The sequence below is a fragment of the Salmo salar genome, chromosome ssa29 (assembly GCF_905237065.1).
Source record: "Salmo salar chromosome ssa29, Ssal_v3.1, whole genome shotgun sequence".
NCBI lineage: Eukaryota > Metazoa > Chordata > Actinopteri > Salmoniformes > Salmonidae > Salmo > Salmo salar.
Window position 1 is genome coordinate 31,636,861 of NC_059470.1, and position 17,996 is coordinate 31,654,856.

Consider the following 17,996-nt stretch of genomic DNA (forward strand, 5'->3'; position numbering starts at 1 on the left):
TAAAGGCTGAGTAAAGGCTGAGTAAAGACTGAGTAAATGACTGAGTAAATGACTGAGTAAAGACTGAGTAAAGACTGATTAAATGACTGAGTTAATTACTGATTAATGACTGAGTAATGACTGAGTAAATGACTGAGTAAATGAATGAGTAAAGACTGAGTAAATGACTGAGTAAATGACTGAGTAAAGGCTGAGTAAAGACTGATTAAATTACTGAGTTAATTACTGAGTAAAGACTGAGTAAAGACTGAGTAAAGACTGATTAAATGACTGTGTAAAGAAAATGACTCAAGTGAAAGTTAAAGTCACCTAGTAAAATACGACTTGAGTAAAAGTCTAAAAGTATCTGGCTTCAAATGTGCTTAAGTACAGTGGTGGAAAAAGTAGTACATTGTCATACCTGAGTAAAGTAAAAAGTACAAGTAAATTCTATACATCAAATTCCTCATATTAAGCAAGCCAGGGTAACACTCCAACACTCAGACTTAATTTACAAGCACAGTATTTGTGTTCAGTGAGTCCACCAGATCAGAGGCAGTAGCAATGGCAACGTGTTATATTGCTGTCCTGCCTGAGCATTCAAAATGTAACGAGCACTTTTGTGAGTCTGGGAAAATGTATGTGACTAAAAAGTTATTTATTATTTTCTCTAGGAATGTAGTTGTCAGCGTGTGTAAAAGAGGCGAAGTCAGGTGCAGGAGAGTAGTGTGATGTAAACAGGCGCACTTTATTAAAGTTCCAAAACGAGAGCACAACATAAATCAAATGCGCTCAAAAACACTAAACATAACAAAAGTAAAGCGCGTAAAAAGACACCACAGCAACATGAAACAGTTACACACAAAACATGATGGGAAACAGAGGGCTAAATACAAGTAGCTTAATTGGGGAAATGAAAACCAGGTGTGTATGGAAACAAGACAAATGGATATATGAAAAATGGAGCGGCGATGGCTAGAATGCCGGTGACGTCGATCGCCGAACACCGCCCGAACAAGGAGAGGAGCCGACTTCAGCGGAAGTCGTGACAGTAGTGAAGTAAAAGTAAAACTAATTGAAAATGTAAATAGTGAAGTAAAGTACAAATACCCCAAAAAACGACTTAAGTACTTTAAAGTATTTTTACTTAGTTAAGAAACAACTTTCTTCAGTGGGAATGTCAGTAGTTCAGCATAATGTTTCCTACTGGTTTTCTCATGGTTCTATTTAAAGTCATGTTCTCAAATGGTTCCAATAACATTAAGAAACAGAAACACAAGTTCCCATGTGGTTCTATTTAATGTCAGTTTTACTATATTCTGGTTAAATTCTCAGAAATGGTGACTTAAGCGAACTTCTCAGAACTTTCAGAGAATGTATGGTTCTCTTTTATTTCAGTTCTTGGCAATATTCTGGGAATGTTCAAAATAATTGAACTGTGCCACAGGTTGGTGGCACCTTAATAGTGGAGAACTGCCTTGTGGTAATAACTGGAGCGGAATCAGTGGAATGGTATCAAATACGTCCAAATCAAATCAAATCAAATGTTATTTGTCACATGCGCTGAATACAACAGGTGTAGACCTTACAGTGAAATGCTACCAAGCCCTTATCCAACAATGCAGTTTTAAGAAAATACCTAAAAAAAAGTAAGAGATAAGAAAAAATAATAATTAAAGAGCAGCAGTAAATAACAATAGTGAGACTATATACAGGGGGTACTGGTACAGAATCAATGTGGAGACTATATACAGGGGGTACTGGTACAGAGTCAATGTGGAGACTATATACAGGGGGTACTGGTACAGAGTCAATGTGGAGACTATATACAGGGGGTACTGGTACAGAGTCAATGTGGAGACTATATACAGGGGGTACTGGTACAGAGTCAATGTGGAGACTATATACAGGGGGGTACTGGTACAGAGTCAATGTGGAGACTATATACAGGGGGTACTGGTACAGAGTCAATGTGGAGACTATATACAGGGGGTACTGGTACAGAGTCAATGTGGAGGCTATATACAGGGGGTACTGGTACAGAGTCAATGTGGAGGCTATATACAGGGGGTACTGGTACAGAGTCAATGCGGAGACTATATACAGGGAGTACTGGTACAGAGTCAATGCGGAGACTATATACAGGGAGTACTGGTACAGAGTCAATGTGGAGGCTATATACAGGGGTACTGGTACAGAGTCAATGTGGAGGCTATATACAGGGGTACTGGTACAGAGTCAATGCGGAGACTATATACAGGGGGGTACTGGTACAAAGTCATTGTGCTGGGGCACCGGTGTCGAGGTAATTGAGGTAATATGTACATGTAGGTATAGTTATTAATTTCTATCGTCGCTAACCATATATAAAAAGTAATTCACAAAAGTTGAATAACAATGATCTGTTTATAATGCATACATATGCATTTCACGAAAAGCCTTCAAGGATAACCAAAAAAGAAACGCAAACAATCATTCCCGTTAAAACAAAAACGCTCAAAAATATTTACCCTGTAAATTGTATAGGATGTTATCTTAAAGCCTGTTGATAAGCAGCAATTAAATGTAGACGCCACGCACACTGATTATGGTAGATATACCTCTCACCAGGTGCAGGGCTCAACCACAACAGGGCCTGTATTCACAAGGAGTCTGTTGTAGGAGTGTTGATCTAGGATCAGTTTTGGCTTTCAGATCACAACGAATACGATCATATGTACCAGGGGGACCTGATCCTAGATCAGCACTCCTGCTCAGAGATGCTTTGTGAATACAGGCCCTGATCAGAACAGGATAGAATAGCTTTACAGAGACCATTGTTAACTTATTTTGTGTAGCTGATAAAGTAGTACAGTCAAACCAGCATGTACACTGAGTGTACAAAACATTATGATCACCTGCTCTTTCCACCTGCTCCTTCCACCAGTTCTTTCCAGGTGAGGAAAAAGGGGGGGGGGGGGACTCAATATTAGGAAGGTGTTCTTAATATTTTGTACACTCGGTGTACACTTCCCACTGATTATTTAACAAATATCAGCACATGAGAAAGTCAAGTGAGAGGCCAATATCTAAGCAGCCTGTGACATCATGACAAAACAAACAAAGAGCCACGGTCTTGAATGTGGTGAGGTCATGTGATAAGCTGCTCTTTGAGTACCAGGATGACATGAGCACCATGACATTTAACCTCTGATATGATATCGTGTTCACTCTGACAGTGCAGTCTTATTTACTGTCAGCCATGGACACCAGATGAAGTCTGTTCATACTGATCATAAATAGGGAAAAGGAAGGAAAGGGGGATACCTAGTCAGTTGCACAACTGAATGCATTCAAACCAAAATGTGTCTTCCGCATTTAACCCAACCCCTCTGAATCAGATGGTAGTTTAATAGGTTTCCTTTCTATATGAGGAAACCAAAAGGAGACAGACGGACCCACTTTAGACTATACATTGTCTCCTCTCACAGTTCTGTTTCCTTCTCGCCACTGTCACCTGCCAGGCAGTATTCATCGTCTGTGGTTGTGTCAGAGTCCATGTCAAAGGCTGAGTCTGAGTCGGACTCCTCGAAGGCAGCCAGGCTGGAGACGTAGCCCCTGGAGGGTAAGCGCCCCCTGGGGGACAGACTGTCCTGTGACACCCTGCAGTCTGTGGGGGAGGGGGAGGCAGAGGAGGAGGAGGAGGAGCTGGTGGGGCGAGATATGCGTCTGGAGGCTGGGGACCAGAGAGGGGACGGAGGGGTGGTTGCAGGACGCTCTGTATCCCACAGGAAGTGAGAGGTCTCCAGGCTGCCGGGATTCCACATGCGGCCGGTGGTGGTGGAGGTGGTGGTCGGAGATGGGCAAGTGACCTCTGAACCCCAGGATACATTTCTGGGTAAGGATTTGGATCTAGACTTGCGTGGATCTGTAAAGTTAGCTGTGATTGTTTTACGCTCATTTTTGGAGTTCTGGTCACTAATGACGAACCAGTTATTTACAGCTTGGCTGTCACCTGTGGTTTTTACAGCTTGGCTGTCACCTGTGGTTTTTACAGCTTGGCTGTCACCTGTGGTTTTTACAGCTTGGCTGTCACCTGTGGTTTTTACAGCTTGGCTGTCACCTGTGGTTTTTACAGCTTGGCTGTCACCTGTGGTTTTTACAGCTTGGCTGTCACCAGTGGTTGTGTGTGTGTCCCACATTGGTTTTATCCAATCACCTTTGACCCTTTGGTCATCCCAAGTCATGACTTCTTCTCCAAAGGTCAGAGCGGGGTCAGTGAGGTAACTGACACTGCTGATCCTGGGGCCGGTGGAGATGCGTCCAGGACCAGAAGGTCGGCTGGAGAGCACAGAGCTCACAGAGAAGGAACGTCCGGCCTCTAGACCATATTTGAGATCAGCACAGGAGGAGAAGGAGGCCATACATCCCTCATTGCCACGCTGGCCCACCCTGGAACAAAACCCTCCTTCCCCTGGCTCACAGAGAAAGGTAGTCTTCTTCGTCTGATGAAGCCTGGGGCTGAGTAACACGTTGTTGTTCTTGGAGTCCTCGTGGTTGAAATGGAAAACATTGTCGTTCTTGGAGTCCTCATGGCTGAAGTGGAAGATGGAGAAAGTGTTCCTGGGGCTGCCTGAGGAGGATATGTAGGCAGGGAGGCTTGCAGAGTGGCTGGGGTCCCAGGGTTGATGCCTAATGGGGCTGAAGTCTCTCTGAGGAGGTTTCTTTCTGGCTCTACTGATCCTCTCCTCTTTGTAAGCTTCAAACTGTCGCCTGGTTGGGCTGATCTCTCGACGAGAAGGTTGGTTTCTGGGTAGAGTGAAGCTTTTATCGTTGTAAGCATCAAATTGAGGAAGGTCCATAACATGAGGCTGGTCTCTGTTTCTAGCCTTTTTGTTGTCTTTTAAACCCTGTGAGTGTTCACGTCTAACATTTTCCTTAGTCATATCTGATGTGCGCTCACTGCCAGCCCAGAAAGAGGTTGAAGGTTTGAGAAAGCCATCATTCTCCCTCCATCTGTCCTTTTTGTCCTCCTCTGCTTGATCGCTAGATTCGCTACAGTCAGTGCCATCACTAATGTCACCTGCTCTGCTGACAGAGGGAGGCTGGGGTGTCTTCTCCCTCTTCTCGTCATCCAGACAGTTGACTCTGAAGGTCTGCTGGAGTCGACTCAGCACCAGGTCCATTTTGTTCCTTCCCTTCTGTCCCTTCTCTGCCTCTTTCGTTGGGCTCTGAGGTTGTATTGGGACCACTGCACTCTTAAGGAAACTTTCCATTTTACACACAACCTTCTCAGTGTCTAATGCTCCACTGTCATTGGAGTTTTGGTGTGATTGACAGCTGGGACTTCCTATCACCTGGCTGTGTTGTGACGATTGTGATAGGTCAGAGGTGAGACGGGAGAGTTCATTTGACTTGATATCTGTGATGACTCGTGTGTCTGGAGTGTGTTGAGGAAAACAGGGCTGTGCAAGTCTAATACTGTCCAATATGGTGGAGGAATCGATCTCAGAAATCCGGTATACAAGTGTCTCAACATCGTCTTCACTGGTCTGTTTGGAGTTGTTGATGACACTATCCGTTTCCAAGGCAACAACCTTTGAACTGTCCCGTGACCCAGTCCTGCGATGGCTGTAGAAGGGGTAGCATTGGGGTGAGGTAGAGGGTGAAAGAGGGGTTTGGGGTGAGGTAGAGGGTGAGGGTGAGAGAGGGGTTTGTGGTGAGGTTGTGTGTGTGAACTCACCCAGGGTTGTGCGTGAAGACTTGAGGGTGGAGTAGGGCAGGGAGCTAAACCAAGGGTTGTAAAAGCTCCCAAAATCAGGAAGGGAGAGAGGGGCAGACGTCTTCCTCTGTGGTCCTAGTGCGGTCGAGTCTGTTCCCGTGTGGTCGAATGTGAACCGTGAAGTGTGGTCGCTAACACGCTCTGAGAGAGCTCGCCCTCCCTCCTTCACCGTTGTATCAGGCATTATGGATAAATGATGCATTGAGTCTCCCCTCCAGACTTGTAGTTTGGTGGTCCTGGGGGTTTGGGGAGACAGAAGTGACATTGCCCAGGTGGGGCTCCCCAATCTCAGGGAGGTGAAGATGGCGGGACACCCTACACTACGGAGGGGTCTGGTTGGGGCCGTAGAGCTGGTCAGGTCAGCTGGGCTCTGATGTGAATGAGACCTTGACAGCCTCCTACTGGTTTCCTCAGAGCGTTGTCGCTCCAGAGACTCCTGCCGTGCTCTATGTGCTGTTACCCTCTCTTCCACCGGGTACTGGTGTTTCTTAGGAGAGCGGGCCAGGCTGCCTGTGAACGTCCTCTCCCCAAGAGGTGGTGCGCTGAGTGGGGAGAGGGGAGGAGTAGAGGGGTCCTGGGTGGTGGTCATACTCAGGGGTATGGTGGTGTAGGGGATAGGGTTACTGGGGACGTAGCTGGTTTTAAGTGTTAGTGGTTGGGGGATTGTGGTAGGGGTGTAGGCGGTTTTAGGGGACTGCAGTTGTGATGGGGCGGTGTGGGTGTTTTGCACTGTGTTATTGGTGTTATTGATGCTGCTTTGGGGATTAACACTAGTGATATCATTGGTGCTACAGGGGCCTGTGTTATTGTTGCTAGAAGTGCTGGAGAGGCTGGATGTGTGGTTGTTGTTGTTGTAGTTGATAGTGGTGGTGGTAGTGGGACTGAGGAGGGGGGAACTAGGATTAGACACACTGTCCTCTAGACTGGTGTATTGTCTCCGGCTAGTAGACCTCAGTGTGGATCCTCTGGGAAGAGGCTGACTCCTTAGAGAATCCAGGTGGCCATATTGGGATGGTGGAGAGGAAGACAGATGAAAGGTGGTTCCACCTGATCTCTCTAAGCGGGGACTTCTCTCTACACCACTAAACAAAAGAGTCTGCTTACTGGGGAAGGTTTTGTTGGGATACACCCTGGAAGTCTGGGGAAGGTCGGTACGGGGTGTGCCTTCTATGTTTTGGGAATTGGGCGAGGTTGAAAATAGGTGTGTCCTGTGTGTGTCTGCTTCTCTGTGATTGGAAGTTGGTAAGGGGAGGGGCCTTGACCTCTCTGTTGTCCTGTAAGTGGGGGGATCTGAGTAGGGGAGGGACTTGGACCTCTCTCTGTCTCTGTCATTGGATGAGGTTAAGGAAAGGTGCGCCCTAATTGTCTTTGATGCTCTGTCATTGTTTACAGTTGGAGAGAGATGTGGACTTGAAGTCTCTCCATCCCTGTGATTGGTTGGAGAGGAGATAGAGGGAGCGTTGGTCTCTGAGTGGGTGGAGCTAGCTATAGTGTTGAGCCTCCTCAGGGAGAGAAGGTGGCTACTGGTTGTTAGTTTGGAACTCAGCAGTGACGGCTGGTCTCCTTGACGACCAGCCTGTGACACTCCCCTGTGTACATTCAGGTTTGGAGAGAATGGAGAGGTGGGAGTAACAGGGAAGACAACTCCACCCTCTACCCCTCTGTTGTCCAGCCTCCCCCAACTCACACCCAGAGAGACAGAATTAGAAACTGGGGCCTTTGTTGGGTGGTCTAGTTTGTGGCTGGGGGTGCTCCCCTCAAACCAGCCCCCCACTGTGCTTCCGCTGCTACCCAGAGTTGAAGCCCTCTCATGGGCTTGAGATCCAAGGGTCAACCCCCTCTCCCCAACACGTTGGTTCTTGGTCTCCAAAAACGGCTGTTGTTGCTGTTGTACTACAGAGTCAGTCCCGAGAGAGTCGTGCAGCTTCAAAAACATTCCCCCCTCGCCCACGTCCAGTCCACTCCCTTGGGGTTCCTGTCCGGGCTCGCTGGTTGCCGTGCCAACCACACCAATGTCGGTGCAGGCGACACCCCGCTTGTTCCTGCGTATTCGGACACTCCAGTGCGGGGCGAGAGCTGACGCCAGCGTGGAGGACAACATGTCTGCCTTGGAGTCCTCTTCCTCTTTAACAGGAAGTGGCGTCACTTTCTCTTCCTCTGAAGGGTAATTGGCTGGTTCTATGAAATAATCTCTCTCCACCTGTCGAGAAAGTTCAATGTTCAAATCAGATTCTGCTGATATCAACAATTCGGGACATATCTGTTAAGCTTTAAACTTACATCAAAGGGTGCACTATCTCAATCTACCATTGAACTGATTTTTCAGTTTACCTATTTTGCTTTTAGTCCAAAAGATATGCAACTTCAGAAATGTCCATTGTCCTAGTTTAAACTGCAGCATGTAATGGTGTTCATGTGTTAACACTGGCTCGTCACTCCATGCTTACTGAGGCTATGTGGGTTGAGAGTTAGATACTATCTGGGCTGAGAAGTAGAGGCTATCTGGGCTGAGAGGTAGAGGCTAACTGGGCTGAGAGTTAGATGCTATCTGGGCTGAGAGGTAGAGGCTATCTGGGCTGAGAGGTAGAGGCTATCTGGGCTGAGAGGTAGATGCTATCTGGGGTGACGGGTAGAGGCTATCTGGGCTGAGAGGTGGAGGCTGTCTGGGCTGAGAGGTAGAGGCTAACTGGGCTGAGAGGTAGAGGCTAACTGGGCTGAGAGTTAGATGCTATCTGGGCTGAGAGGTAGAGGCTATCTGGGCTGAGAGGTAGATGCTATCTGGGCTGAGAAGTAGAGGCTAACTGGGCTGAGAATTAGATGCTATCTGGGCTGAGAGGTAGAGGCTATCTGGGCTGAGAGGTAGAGGCTATCTGGGCTGAGAGGTAGAGGCTAACTGGGCTGAGAGGTAGAGGCTAACTGGGCTGAGAGGTAGATGCTATCTGGGCTGAGAGGTAGATGCTATCTGGGCTGAGAGGTAGAGGCTATCTGGGCTGAGAGGTAGAGGCTATCTGGGCTGAGAGGTAGAGGCTATCTGGGCTGAGAGGTAGAGGCTAACTGGGCTGAGAGGTAGATGCTATCTGGGCTGAGAGGTAGAGGCTATCTGGGCTGAGAGGTAGATGCTATCTGGGGTGACGGGTAGAGGCTATCTGGGCTGAGAGGTAGAGGCTATCTGGGCTGAGAGGTAAACGCTATCTGGGCTGAGTGGTAGAGGCTATCTGGGCTGAGAGGTAGAGGCTAACTGGGCTGAGAGGTAGAGGCTATCTGGGCTGAGAGGTAGAGGCTATCTGGGCTGAGAGGTAGAGGCTAACTGGGCTGAGAGGTAGAGGCTATCTGGGCTGAGAGGTAGAGGCTATCTGGGCTGAGAGGTAGAGGCTATCTGGGCTGAGAGGTAGAGGCTATCTGGGCTGAGAGGTAGAGGCTATCTGGGCTGAGATGTAGAGGCTCAACGTGTGAGACAAAGACCTTTAATCTGACAGGGATAAGTAAATAGTGTATTAATTGAAACTGGAGCAGGATTCATGTTACTGCTTAGGATAATTCGATCCAAAGATTAATGCAGAGACTATATAATTGTATAATAGAAAAATCTTTAATACAAGCAGCTGCAGGGGAGATCTATCTTTGAATTCACAGGGAAGAACTCAAGGAGGAAATGGTTCCATGTCCCTTATATAGTGAGATGTTAATAATACAGTCATATTGTTCACATAACAGTTCTTTCAATATATCAACAGTTCCGGAACACAATGGCCTTGTGTTTGGGTGCAAACAGAGAGGAATAACATCACAGTTCAACACAGAACATTTCCCTTGAGAGCTCATCCCAAATTCTAACACCACATTCCCATCGAAATCTTATGAAGAGAATAAGTCAAGAACAAACAGGTTTATTTCCAACACGGTTAGATTCCATTTAAATTCCACTCAACTCAAAAAGTTAATTAACCAAATTCCAATTGAAAATTGAAAATCTTGGAAGACATTTAGAATTTCAGTGTACTTCCTGAATTGACTGGAATTGAAATGGAATTGACCCCAACCATGATTTCCAAGTACATGAGATGTCCACGGAAACACAACTCTTCTTCTCCTCCCCAAACAGGCATTCATGATGGTTGTTTTCACATCACACAATGTTCCTACTGACATTCATTATGACGTCATGTCTTAAGTCAATTCATAATATGGCCTCTATGACGCCTCCATAATGCCATATAGCAGACAGTTAATGTTAGCTTATGGCAACACCGTAATGACAAAAACTGGTGACATGAACTATCATTCCAGCTGTTAATAATATGTGTTATGTGATTATTATGACAGTGTTCTGTAGGCTTTATAACAGAGGGGTCAAGTAAAGTGTCATCGATAACATTGTCACTAAATGGTAATGCCTTGTGTTTACCTGCACATGCTGAGCCCTGGGTGCTTTCCTCACCTCTCTCTGAGAACAGCCACAGCAGGGAGACGTAGAGGTGAAAAACAACATAACAAATCATTACAATCCATATGAATGGTTATCATACTAACGTACATTAGGTAGCACACACACGCACACACACACACACACACACACACACACACACACACACACACACACACACACACACACACACACACACACACACACACACACACACACACACACACACACCTCCTCCAGTGTTCTACATTCACCTCCGTGACCCTGATCAACAGCATCACCTCCTCCAGTGTTCCACATTCACCACCGTGACCCTGATCAACAGCATCACCTCCTCCAGTGTTCTACATTCACCTCCGTGACCCTGATCAACAGCATCACCTCCTCCAGTGTTCCACATTCACCTCCGTGACCCTGATCAACAGCATCACCTCCTCCAGTGTTCCACATTCACCTCCGTGACCCTGATCAACAGCATCACCTCCTCCAGTGTTCCACATTCACCTCCGTGACCCTGATCAACAGGATCACCTCCTCCAGTGTTCCACATTCACCTCCGTGACCCTGATCAACAGCATCACCTCCTCCAGTGTTCCACATTCACCTCCGTGACCCTGATCAACAGCATCACCTCCTCCAGTGTTCTACATTCACCTCCGTGACCCTGATCAACAGCATCACCTCCTCCAGTGTTCCACATTCACCTCCGTGACCCTGATCAACAGCATCACCTCCTCCAGTGTTCCACATTCACCTCCGTGACCCTGATCAACAGCATCACCTCCTCCAGTGTTCCACATTCACCTCCGTGACCCTGATCAACAGCATCACCTCCTCCAGTGTTCTACATTCACCTCCGTGACCCTGATCAACAGCATCACCTCCTCCAGTGTTCCACATTCACCTCCGTGACCCTGATCAACAGCATCACCTCCTCCAGTGTTCCACATTCACCTCCGTGACCCTGATCAACAGGATCACCTCCTCCAGTGTTCCACATTCACCTCCGTGACCCTGATCAACAGCATCACCTCCTCCAGTGTTCTACATTCACCTCCGTGACCCTGATCAACAGCATCACCTCCTCCAGTGTTCCACATTCACCTCCGTGACCCTGATCAACAGCATCACCTCCTCCAGTGTTCCACATTCACCTCCGTGACCCTGATCAACAGGATCACCTCCTCCAGTGTTCCACATTCACCTCCGTGACCCTGATCAACAGGATCACCTCCTCCAGTGTTCCACATTCACCTCCGTGACCCTGATCAACAGCATCACCTCCTCCAGTGTTCCACATTCACCTCCGTGACCCTGATCAACAGCATCACCTCCTCCAGTGTTCCACATTCACCTCCGTGACCCTGATCAACAGCATCACCTCCTCCAGTGTTCCACATTCACCTCCGTGACCCTGATCAACAGCATCACCTCCTCCAGTGTTCCACATTCACCTCCGTGAGCCTGATCAACAGGATCACCTCTTCCAGTGTGTTCTACATTCACCTCCGTGACCCTGATCAACAGCATCACCTCCTCCAGTGTTCCACATTCACCTCCGTGACCCTGATCAACAGGATCACCTCCTCCAGTGTTCCACATTCACCTCCGTGACCCTGATCAACAGCATCACCTCCTCCAGTGTTCCACATTCACCTCCGTGACCCTGATCAACAGCATCACCTCCTCCAGTGTTCCACATTCACCTCCGTGACCCTGATCAACAGCATCACCTCCTCCAGTGTTCCACATTCACCTCCGTGACCCTGATCAACAGGATCACCTCCTCCAGTGTTCCACATTCACCTCCGTGACCCTGATCAACAGCATCACCTCCTCCAGTGTTCCACATTCACCTCCGTGACCCTGATCAACAGGATCACCTCCTCCAGTGTTCCACATTCACCTCCGTGACCCTGATCAACAGCATCACCTCCTCCAGTGTTCCACATTCACCTCCGTGACCCTGATCAACAGCATCACCTCCTCCAGTGTTCCACATTCACCTCCGTGACCCTGATCAACAGCATCACCTCCTCCAGTGTTCCACATTCACCTCCGTGACCCTGATCAACAGGATCACCTCCTCCAGTGTTCCACATTCACCTCCGTGACCCTGATCAACAGCATCACCTCCTCCAGTGTTCCACATTCACCACCGTGACCCTGATCAACAGCATCACCTCCTCCAGTGTTCTACATTCACCTCCGTGACCCTGATCAACAGCATCACCTCCTCCAGTGTTCTACATTCACCTCCGTGACCCTGATCAACAGCATCACCTCCTCCAGTGTTCCACATTCACCTCCGTGACCCTGATCAACAGCATCACCTCCTCCAGTGTTCCACATTCACCTCCGTGACCCTGATCAACAGCATCACCTCCTCCAGTGTTCCACATTCACCTCCGTGACCCTGATCAACAGCATCACCTCCTCCAGTGTTCCACATTCACCTCCGTGACCCTGATCAACAGCATCACCTCCTCCAGTGTTCCACATTCACCTCCGTGACCCTGATCAACAGCATCACCTCCTCCAGTGTTCCACATTCACCACCGTGACCCTGATCAACAGGATCAACTGCTTTCCATCAGCTCTCTCTCCCGTTGTCTCTCACTCTCTCTCTCCTTCTCTTGTCTTTTCTCATCTCCCCTTCTCTCTCTGATCCACTCATGATTGATGTTCATGTTTACCTGGGATTGTTTAGCAATAGTGGAAAAGTGGAACTAATAACGTAATGCCATAAATCACTCTTGTAATAACTTGTCTTTATCATGTAATTGTCATGTCTTTAGACAGACGTAGGCACGCACACCACACACACACAAACTTGTTTTTCTATTCTCGTGGGGACCTAAAATTGATTTCCATTCAAAATCCTATTTTCCCGAACACCTAACCCTGAACCTAACCCTAGTTCTAACACCTAACACCTAACCCTGAACCTAACCCTAACCCTAACCCCTAACCCCTAACCCCAGTTCTAACCCTAACCTTAACCCCTAACCCCTAACCCTAGTTCTAACCCTAACCCTAACCCCTAACCCTAGTTCTAACCCTAACCTTAACCCCTTACCCCTAACCCTAGTTCTAACCCCTACCCCTACCCCTAGTTCTAACCATAACCCTAACCCCTAATCCTAGTTATAACCCTAACCCGAACCCCTAACCCCTAACCCTAGTTCTAACCCTAACCCCTAACCCTAGTTCTAACCCCTACCCCTACCCCTAGTTCTAACCCTAACCCTAACCCCTAATCCTAGTTCTAAGCTTAACCCTAAACCCTAACCCCTAATCCTAGTTCTAACCCTAACCCTAACCCTAACCCCTAATCCGAGCTCTAACCTTAACCCTAAACCCTAACCCCTAATCCTAGTTCTAACCCTAACCCTAACCCCTAACCCCTAATCCTAGTTCTAACCCTAACCCTAACTCTAACCCTAACCCCTAACCCCTAATCCTAGTTCTAACCCTAACCCTAACCCCTAATCCTAGTTCTAACCCTAACCCCAACCCCTAACACCTAATCCTAGTTCTAACCCTAACTCTAACCCCTAACCCCTAATCCTAGTTCTAACCCTAACCCTAAACCCTAACCCCTAATCCTAGTTCTAACCCTAACCCTAACCCCTAACCCCTAATCCTAGTTCTAACCCTAACCCCAACCCCTAACCCCTAATCCTAGTTCTAACCCTAACCCTAACCCCTAATCCTAGTTCTAACCCTAACCCTAACCCCTAATCCTAGTTCTAACCCTAACCCTAACCCCTAACCCCTAATCCTAGTTCTAACCCTAACCCTAAACCCTAACCCCTAATCCTAGTTCTAACCCTAACCCCAACCCCTAACCCCTAATCCTAGTTCTAACCCTAAACCCTAACCCCTAACCCCTAATCCTAGTTCTAACCCTAACCCCAACCCCTAACCCCTAATCCTAGTTCTAACCCTAACCCCAACCCCTAACCCCTAATCCTAGTTCTAACCCTAACCCCAACCCCTAACCCCTAATCCTAGTTCTAACCCTAACCCTAACCCCTAACCCCTAATCCTAGTTCTAACCCACTAACCCCTAATCCTAGTTCTAACCAACCCCTAATCCTAGTTCTAACCCTAACCCTAACCCCTAATCCTAGTTCTAACCCTAACCCTAACCCCTAATCCTAGTTCTAACCCTAACCCTAACCCCTAACCCCTAATCCTAGTTCTAACCCTAACCCTAACCCCTAACCCCTAATCCTAGTTCTAACCCTAACCCCTAACACCTAATCCTAGTTCTAACCCTAACCCTAACCCCTAACCCCTAATCCTAGTTCTAACCCTAACCCCTAATCCTAGTTCTAACCTTAACCCTAAACCCTAACCCCTAATCCTAGTTCTAACCCTAACCCCAACCCCTAACCCCTAATCCTAGTTCTAACCCTAACCCTAACCCCTAACCCCTAATCCTAGTTCTAACCCTAACCCTAACCCTAACCCCTAATCCTAGTTCTAACCCTAACCCTAACCCCTAACCCCTAATCCTAGTTCTAACCCTAACCCTAACCCTAACCCCTAATCCTAGTTCTAACCCTAACCCTAACCCTAACCCCTAATCCTAGTTCTAACCCTAACCCTAACCCTAACCCCTAATCCTAGTTCTAACCCTAACCCTAACCCCTAATCCTAGTTCTAACCCTAACCCTAACCCCTAACCCCTAATCCTAGTTCTAACCCTAACCCCAACCCCTAACCCCTAATCCTAGTTCTAACCCTAACCCCTAATCCTAGTTCTAACCCTAACCCCACCCTAACCCCTAATCCTAGTTCTAACCCTAACCCTAACCCCTAACCCCTAATCCTAGTTCTAACCCTAACTCTAACCCTAACACCTAACCCCTAATCCTAGTTCTAACCCTAACCCTAACCCCTAACCCCTAATCCTAGTTCTAACCCTAACCCCAACCCCTAACCCCTAATCCTAGTTCTAACCCTAACCCTAACCCCTAACCCCTAATCCTAGTTCTAACCCTAACCCCAACCCCTAACCCCTAATCCTAGTTCTAACCCTAACCCTAACCCCTAATCCTAGTTCTAACCTTAACCCTAAACCCTAACCCCTAATCCTAGTTCTAACCCTAACCCTAACCCCTAACCCCTAATCCTAGTTCTAACCCTAACCCCTAATCCTAGTTCTAACCCTAACCCCAACCCCTAACCCCTAATCCTAGTTCTAACCCTAACCCCAACCCCTAACACCTAATCCTAGTTCTAACCCTAACCCTAACCCCTAACCCTAATCCTAGTTCTAACCCTAACCCTAACCCTAACCCCTAATCCTAGTTCTAACCCTAACCCTAACCCCTAACCCCTAATCCTAGTTCTAACCCTAACCCCAACCCCTAACCCCTAATCCTAGTTCTAACCCTAACCCCAACCCCTAACCCCTAATCCTAGTTCTAACCCTAACCCTAATCCTAGTTCTAACCCTAACCCTAACCCCTAACCCCTAATCCTAGTTCTAACCCTAACCCTAACCCCTAACCCCTAATCTTAGCTCTAACCCTAACCCTAAACCCTAACCCCTAATCCTAGTTCTAACCCTAACCCCAACCCCTAACCCCTAATCCTAGTTCTAACCCTAACCCTAACCCCTAACCCCTAATCCTAGTTCTAACCCTAACCCTAACCCCTAACCCCTAATCCTAGTTCTAACCCTAACCCTAACCCCTAACCCCTAATCCTAGTTCTAACCCTAACCCTAACCCCTAATCCTAGTTCTAACCCTAACCCTAACCCCTAACCCCTAATCCTAGTTCTAACCCTAACCCCTAACCCCTAATCCTAGCTCTAACCCTAACCCTAACCCCTAATCCTAGTTCTAACCCTAACCCTAACCCCTAACCCCTAATCCTAGTTCTAACCCTAACCCTAACCCCTAACCCTAACCCTAACCCCTAATCCTAGTTCTAACCCCTAAATTTAAAATAGCATTTATCCTTTTGGGGAATTTAGGGCCCTACAAGGATAGAATAATACACACACACACACACACACACACACACACACACACACACACACACACACACACACACACACACACACACACACACACACACACACACATTGTTTTATGGAGCCGTGTTTATGTAAATCTATCTGTGACATACATAAATGCTGATAGAAAGGCTGAGGGTCTTCAAGAGAAATAAAATCTCTGAACACCGAAGATAAACACTTCATGCATCACTGTATAATGCAAAATCCCAGCATTTACAGTATACAACCTAGCTTCAACATTTCACCTGTGTAAATAGCCACAGTCTGGGTCGTGTGTGTGTGTGTGTGTGTGTGTGTGTGTGTGTGTGTGTGTGTGTGTGTGTGTGTGTGTGTGTGTGTGTGTGTGTGTGTGTGTGTGTGTGTGTGTGTGTGTGTGGAGTGTCTCACCTGTCTGTTCTATCCCTCTGTTGTTGGCACTGAGTGGTGTTGGAGCACACTGATCACTTTCCACTTCGTTTTCACAATGATTCTTCTACTGGGATTGCCTCACATCTTGGCGTCTCCAAGGCGACAACACAACTAAGTGTCCATGGAAACCAATTGATTTATTATATAATGATCTGCTCCAGCCACTAAACACTCTGATACATAAAGGCTGTCATTACGCTGCTGACTGATATGCCTTCACAGACAGAGATCTGACAATAATCTAACAGAGATACGCCCATAACTCTCGCCGATGTTACCGAAACAAGTCAATCATGTATGTCACAGGGCAACAATCTCTCTGACATACATCTATCTGATGATATCTGTCTCTGCCCGGACTAATGTAACCAATCACAACCTGTCCGAATAATCCCGCTAAAGATCTGATTATCCTCCCTGATTCTAAACAGAATCTGGTCACTGAGAAAGATAAAGTAATCAGAGAGTACTATACCTCAGGGAGATGCAGTGATTACCATCTGAACAACACTGGTCTGTCCTGTCCTGGGCTGGCCTGTCCTGGGTTGTCCTGTCCTGGGCTGGCCTGTCCTGGGCTGGCCTGTCCTGGGCTGGCCTGTCCTGGGCTGGCCTGTCCTGGGTTGTCCTGTCCTGGCCTGTCCTTGGCTGCTACAGTTAAATCCAATGTGACTACAGTACAGCTTAAAGCCTTTGGCTCTCTTTGGCACGGAAGTCATGTAAGGATTTTCTGTCTGTCTGTCTGTCTGTCTGTCTGTCTGTCTGTCTGTCTGTCTGTCTGTCTGTCTGTCTGTCTGTCTGTCTGTCTGTCTGTCTGTCTGTCTGTCTGTCTGTCTGTCTGTCTGTCTGTCTGTCTGTCTGTCTGTCTGTATCCTCCTGTTTACTTGTCTGTTCGTCACTCTCTATCTCTCCTCCTGTTTACTTGTCTGTTCGTCACTCTCTATCTCTCCTCCTGTTTACTTGTCTGTTCGTCACTCTCTATCTCTCCGCCTGTTTACTTGTCTGTTCGTCACTCTCTATCTCTCCTCTGTTTACTTGTCTGTTCGTCACTCTCTATCTCTCCTCCTGTTTACTTGTCTGTTCGTCACTCTCTATCTCTCCTCTGTTTACTTGTCTGTTCGTCACTCTCTATCTCTCCTCTGTTTACTTGTCTGTTCGTCACTCTCTATCTCTCCTCTGTTTACTTGTCTGTCCGTCACTCTCTATCTCTCCTCCTGTTTACTTGTCTGTTCGTCACTCTCTATCTCTCCTCCTGTTTACTTGTCTGTTCGTCACTCTCTATCTCTCCTCCTGTTTACTTGTCTGTTCGTCACTCTCTATCTCTCCGCCTGTCCATCTTCTGTTTTTCTTTCTTTCATTCTCTCGCTCCCTCCCTTTTTCTCCCGCCCA

The 17,996-nt window shown here is 47.4% G+C and overlaps 1 protein-coding gene across 2 annotated transcripts; it reads right to left on the reverse strand.

Annotated features, from left to right (window-relative positions):
- Positions 1–2,181: 2,181 nt before the first annotated feature.
- On the reverse strand, positions 2,182–17,732 carry LOC106590605 (serine-rich adhesin for platelets). 2 transcript variants are annotated; one of them, XM_014181727.2, is made up of 4 exons: positions 17,086–17,732; positions 16,590–16,721; positions 10,146–10,184; positions 2,182–7,940 (listed from the first exon to the last, which is right to left on the reverse strand). In XM_014181727.2, exon 4 carries the CDS (start codon positions 7,839–7,841, stop codon positions 3,444–3,446), a length of 4,398 nt encoding a protein of 1,465 aa, XP_014037202.2. In that variant the 5' UTR covers positions 7,842–7,940; positions 10,146–10,184; positions 16,590–16,721; positions 17,086–17,732; the 3' UTR covers positions 2,182–3,443. The 2 variants fall into 2 exon arrangements, with proteins under 2 accessions (XP_014037202.2, XP_014037201.2); XM_014181726.2 differs by lacking the exons at positions 16,590–16,721; positions 17,086–17,732 and having other exon boundaries at positions 10,146–10,297.
- Positions 17,733–17,996: the final 264 nt, after the last annotated feature.

Excerpts from the sequence above, each read along its gene's own strand:
- LOC106590605 (XM_014181726.2), bottom strand. The coding sequence starts at position 10,229 with ATGTTGTTTTTCACCTCTACGTCTCCCTGCTGTGGCTGTTCTCAGAGA. Across the intron at positions 7,941-10,145 it reads CCAGGGCTCAGCATGTGCAG|GTGGAGAGAGATTATTTCAT; the intron begins GTAAACACAAGG and ends CTTTCTCGACAG.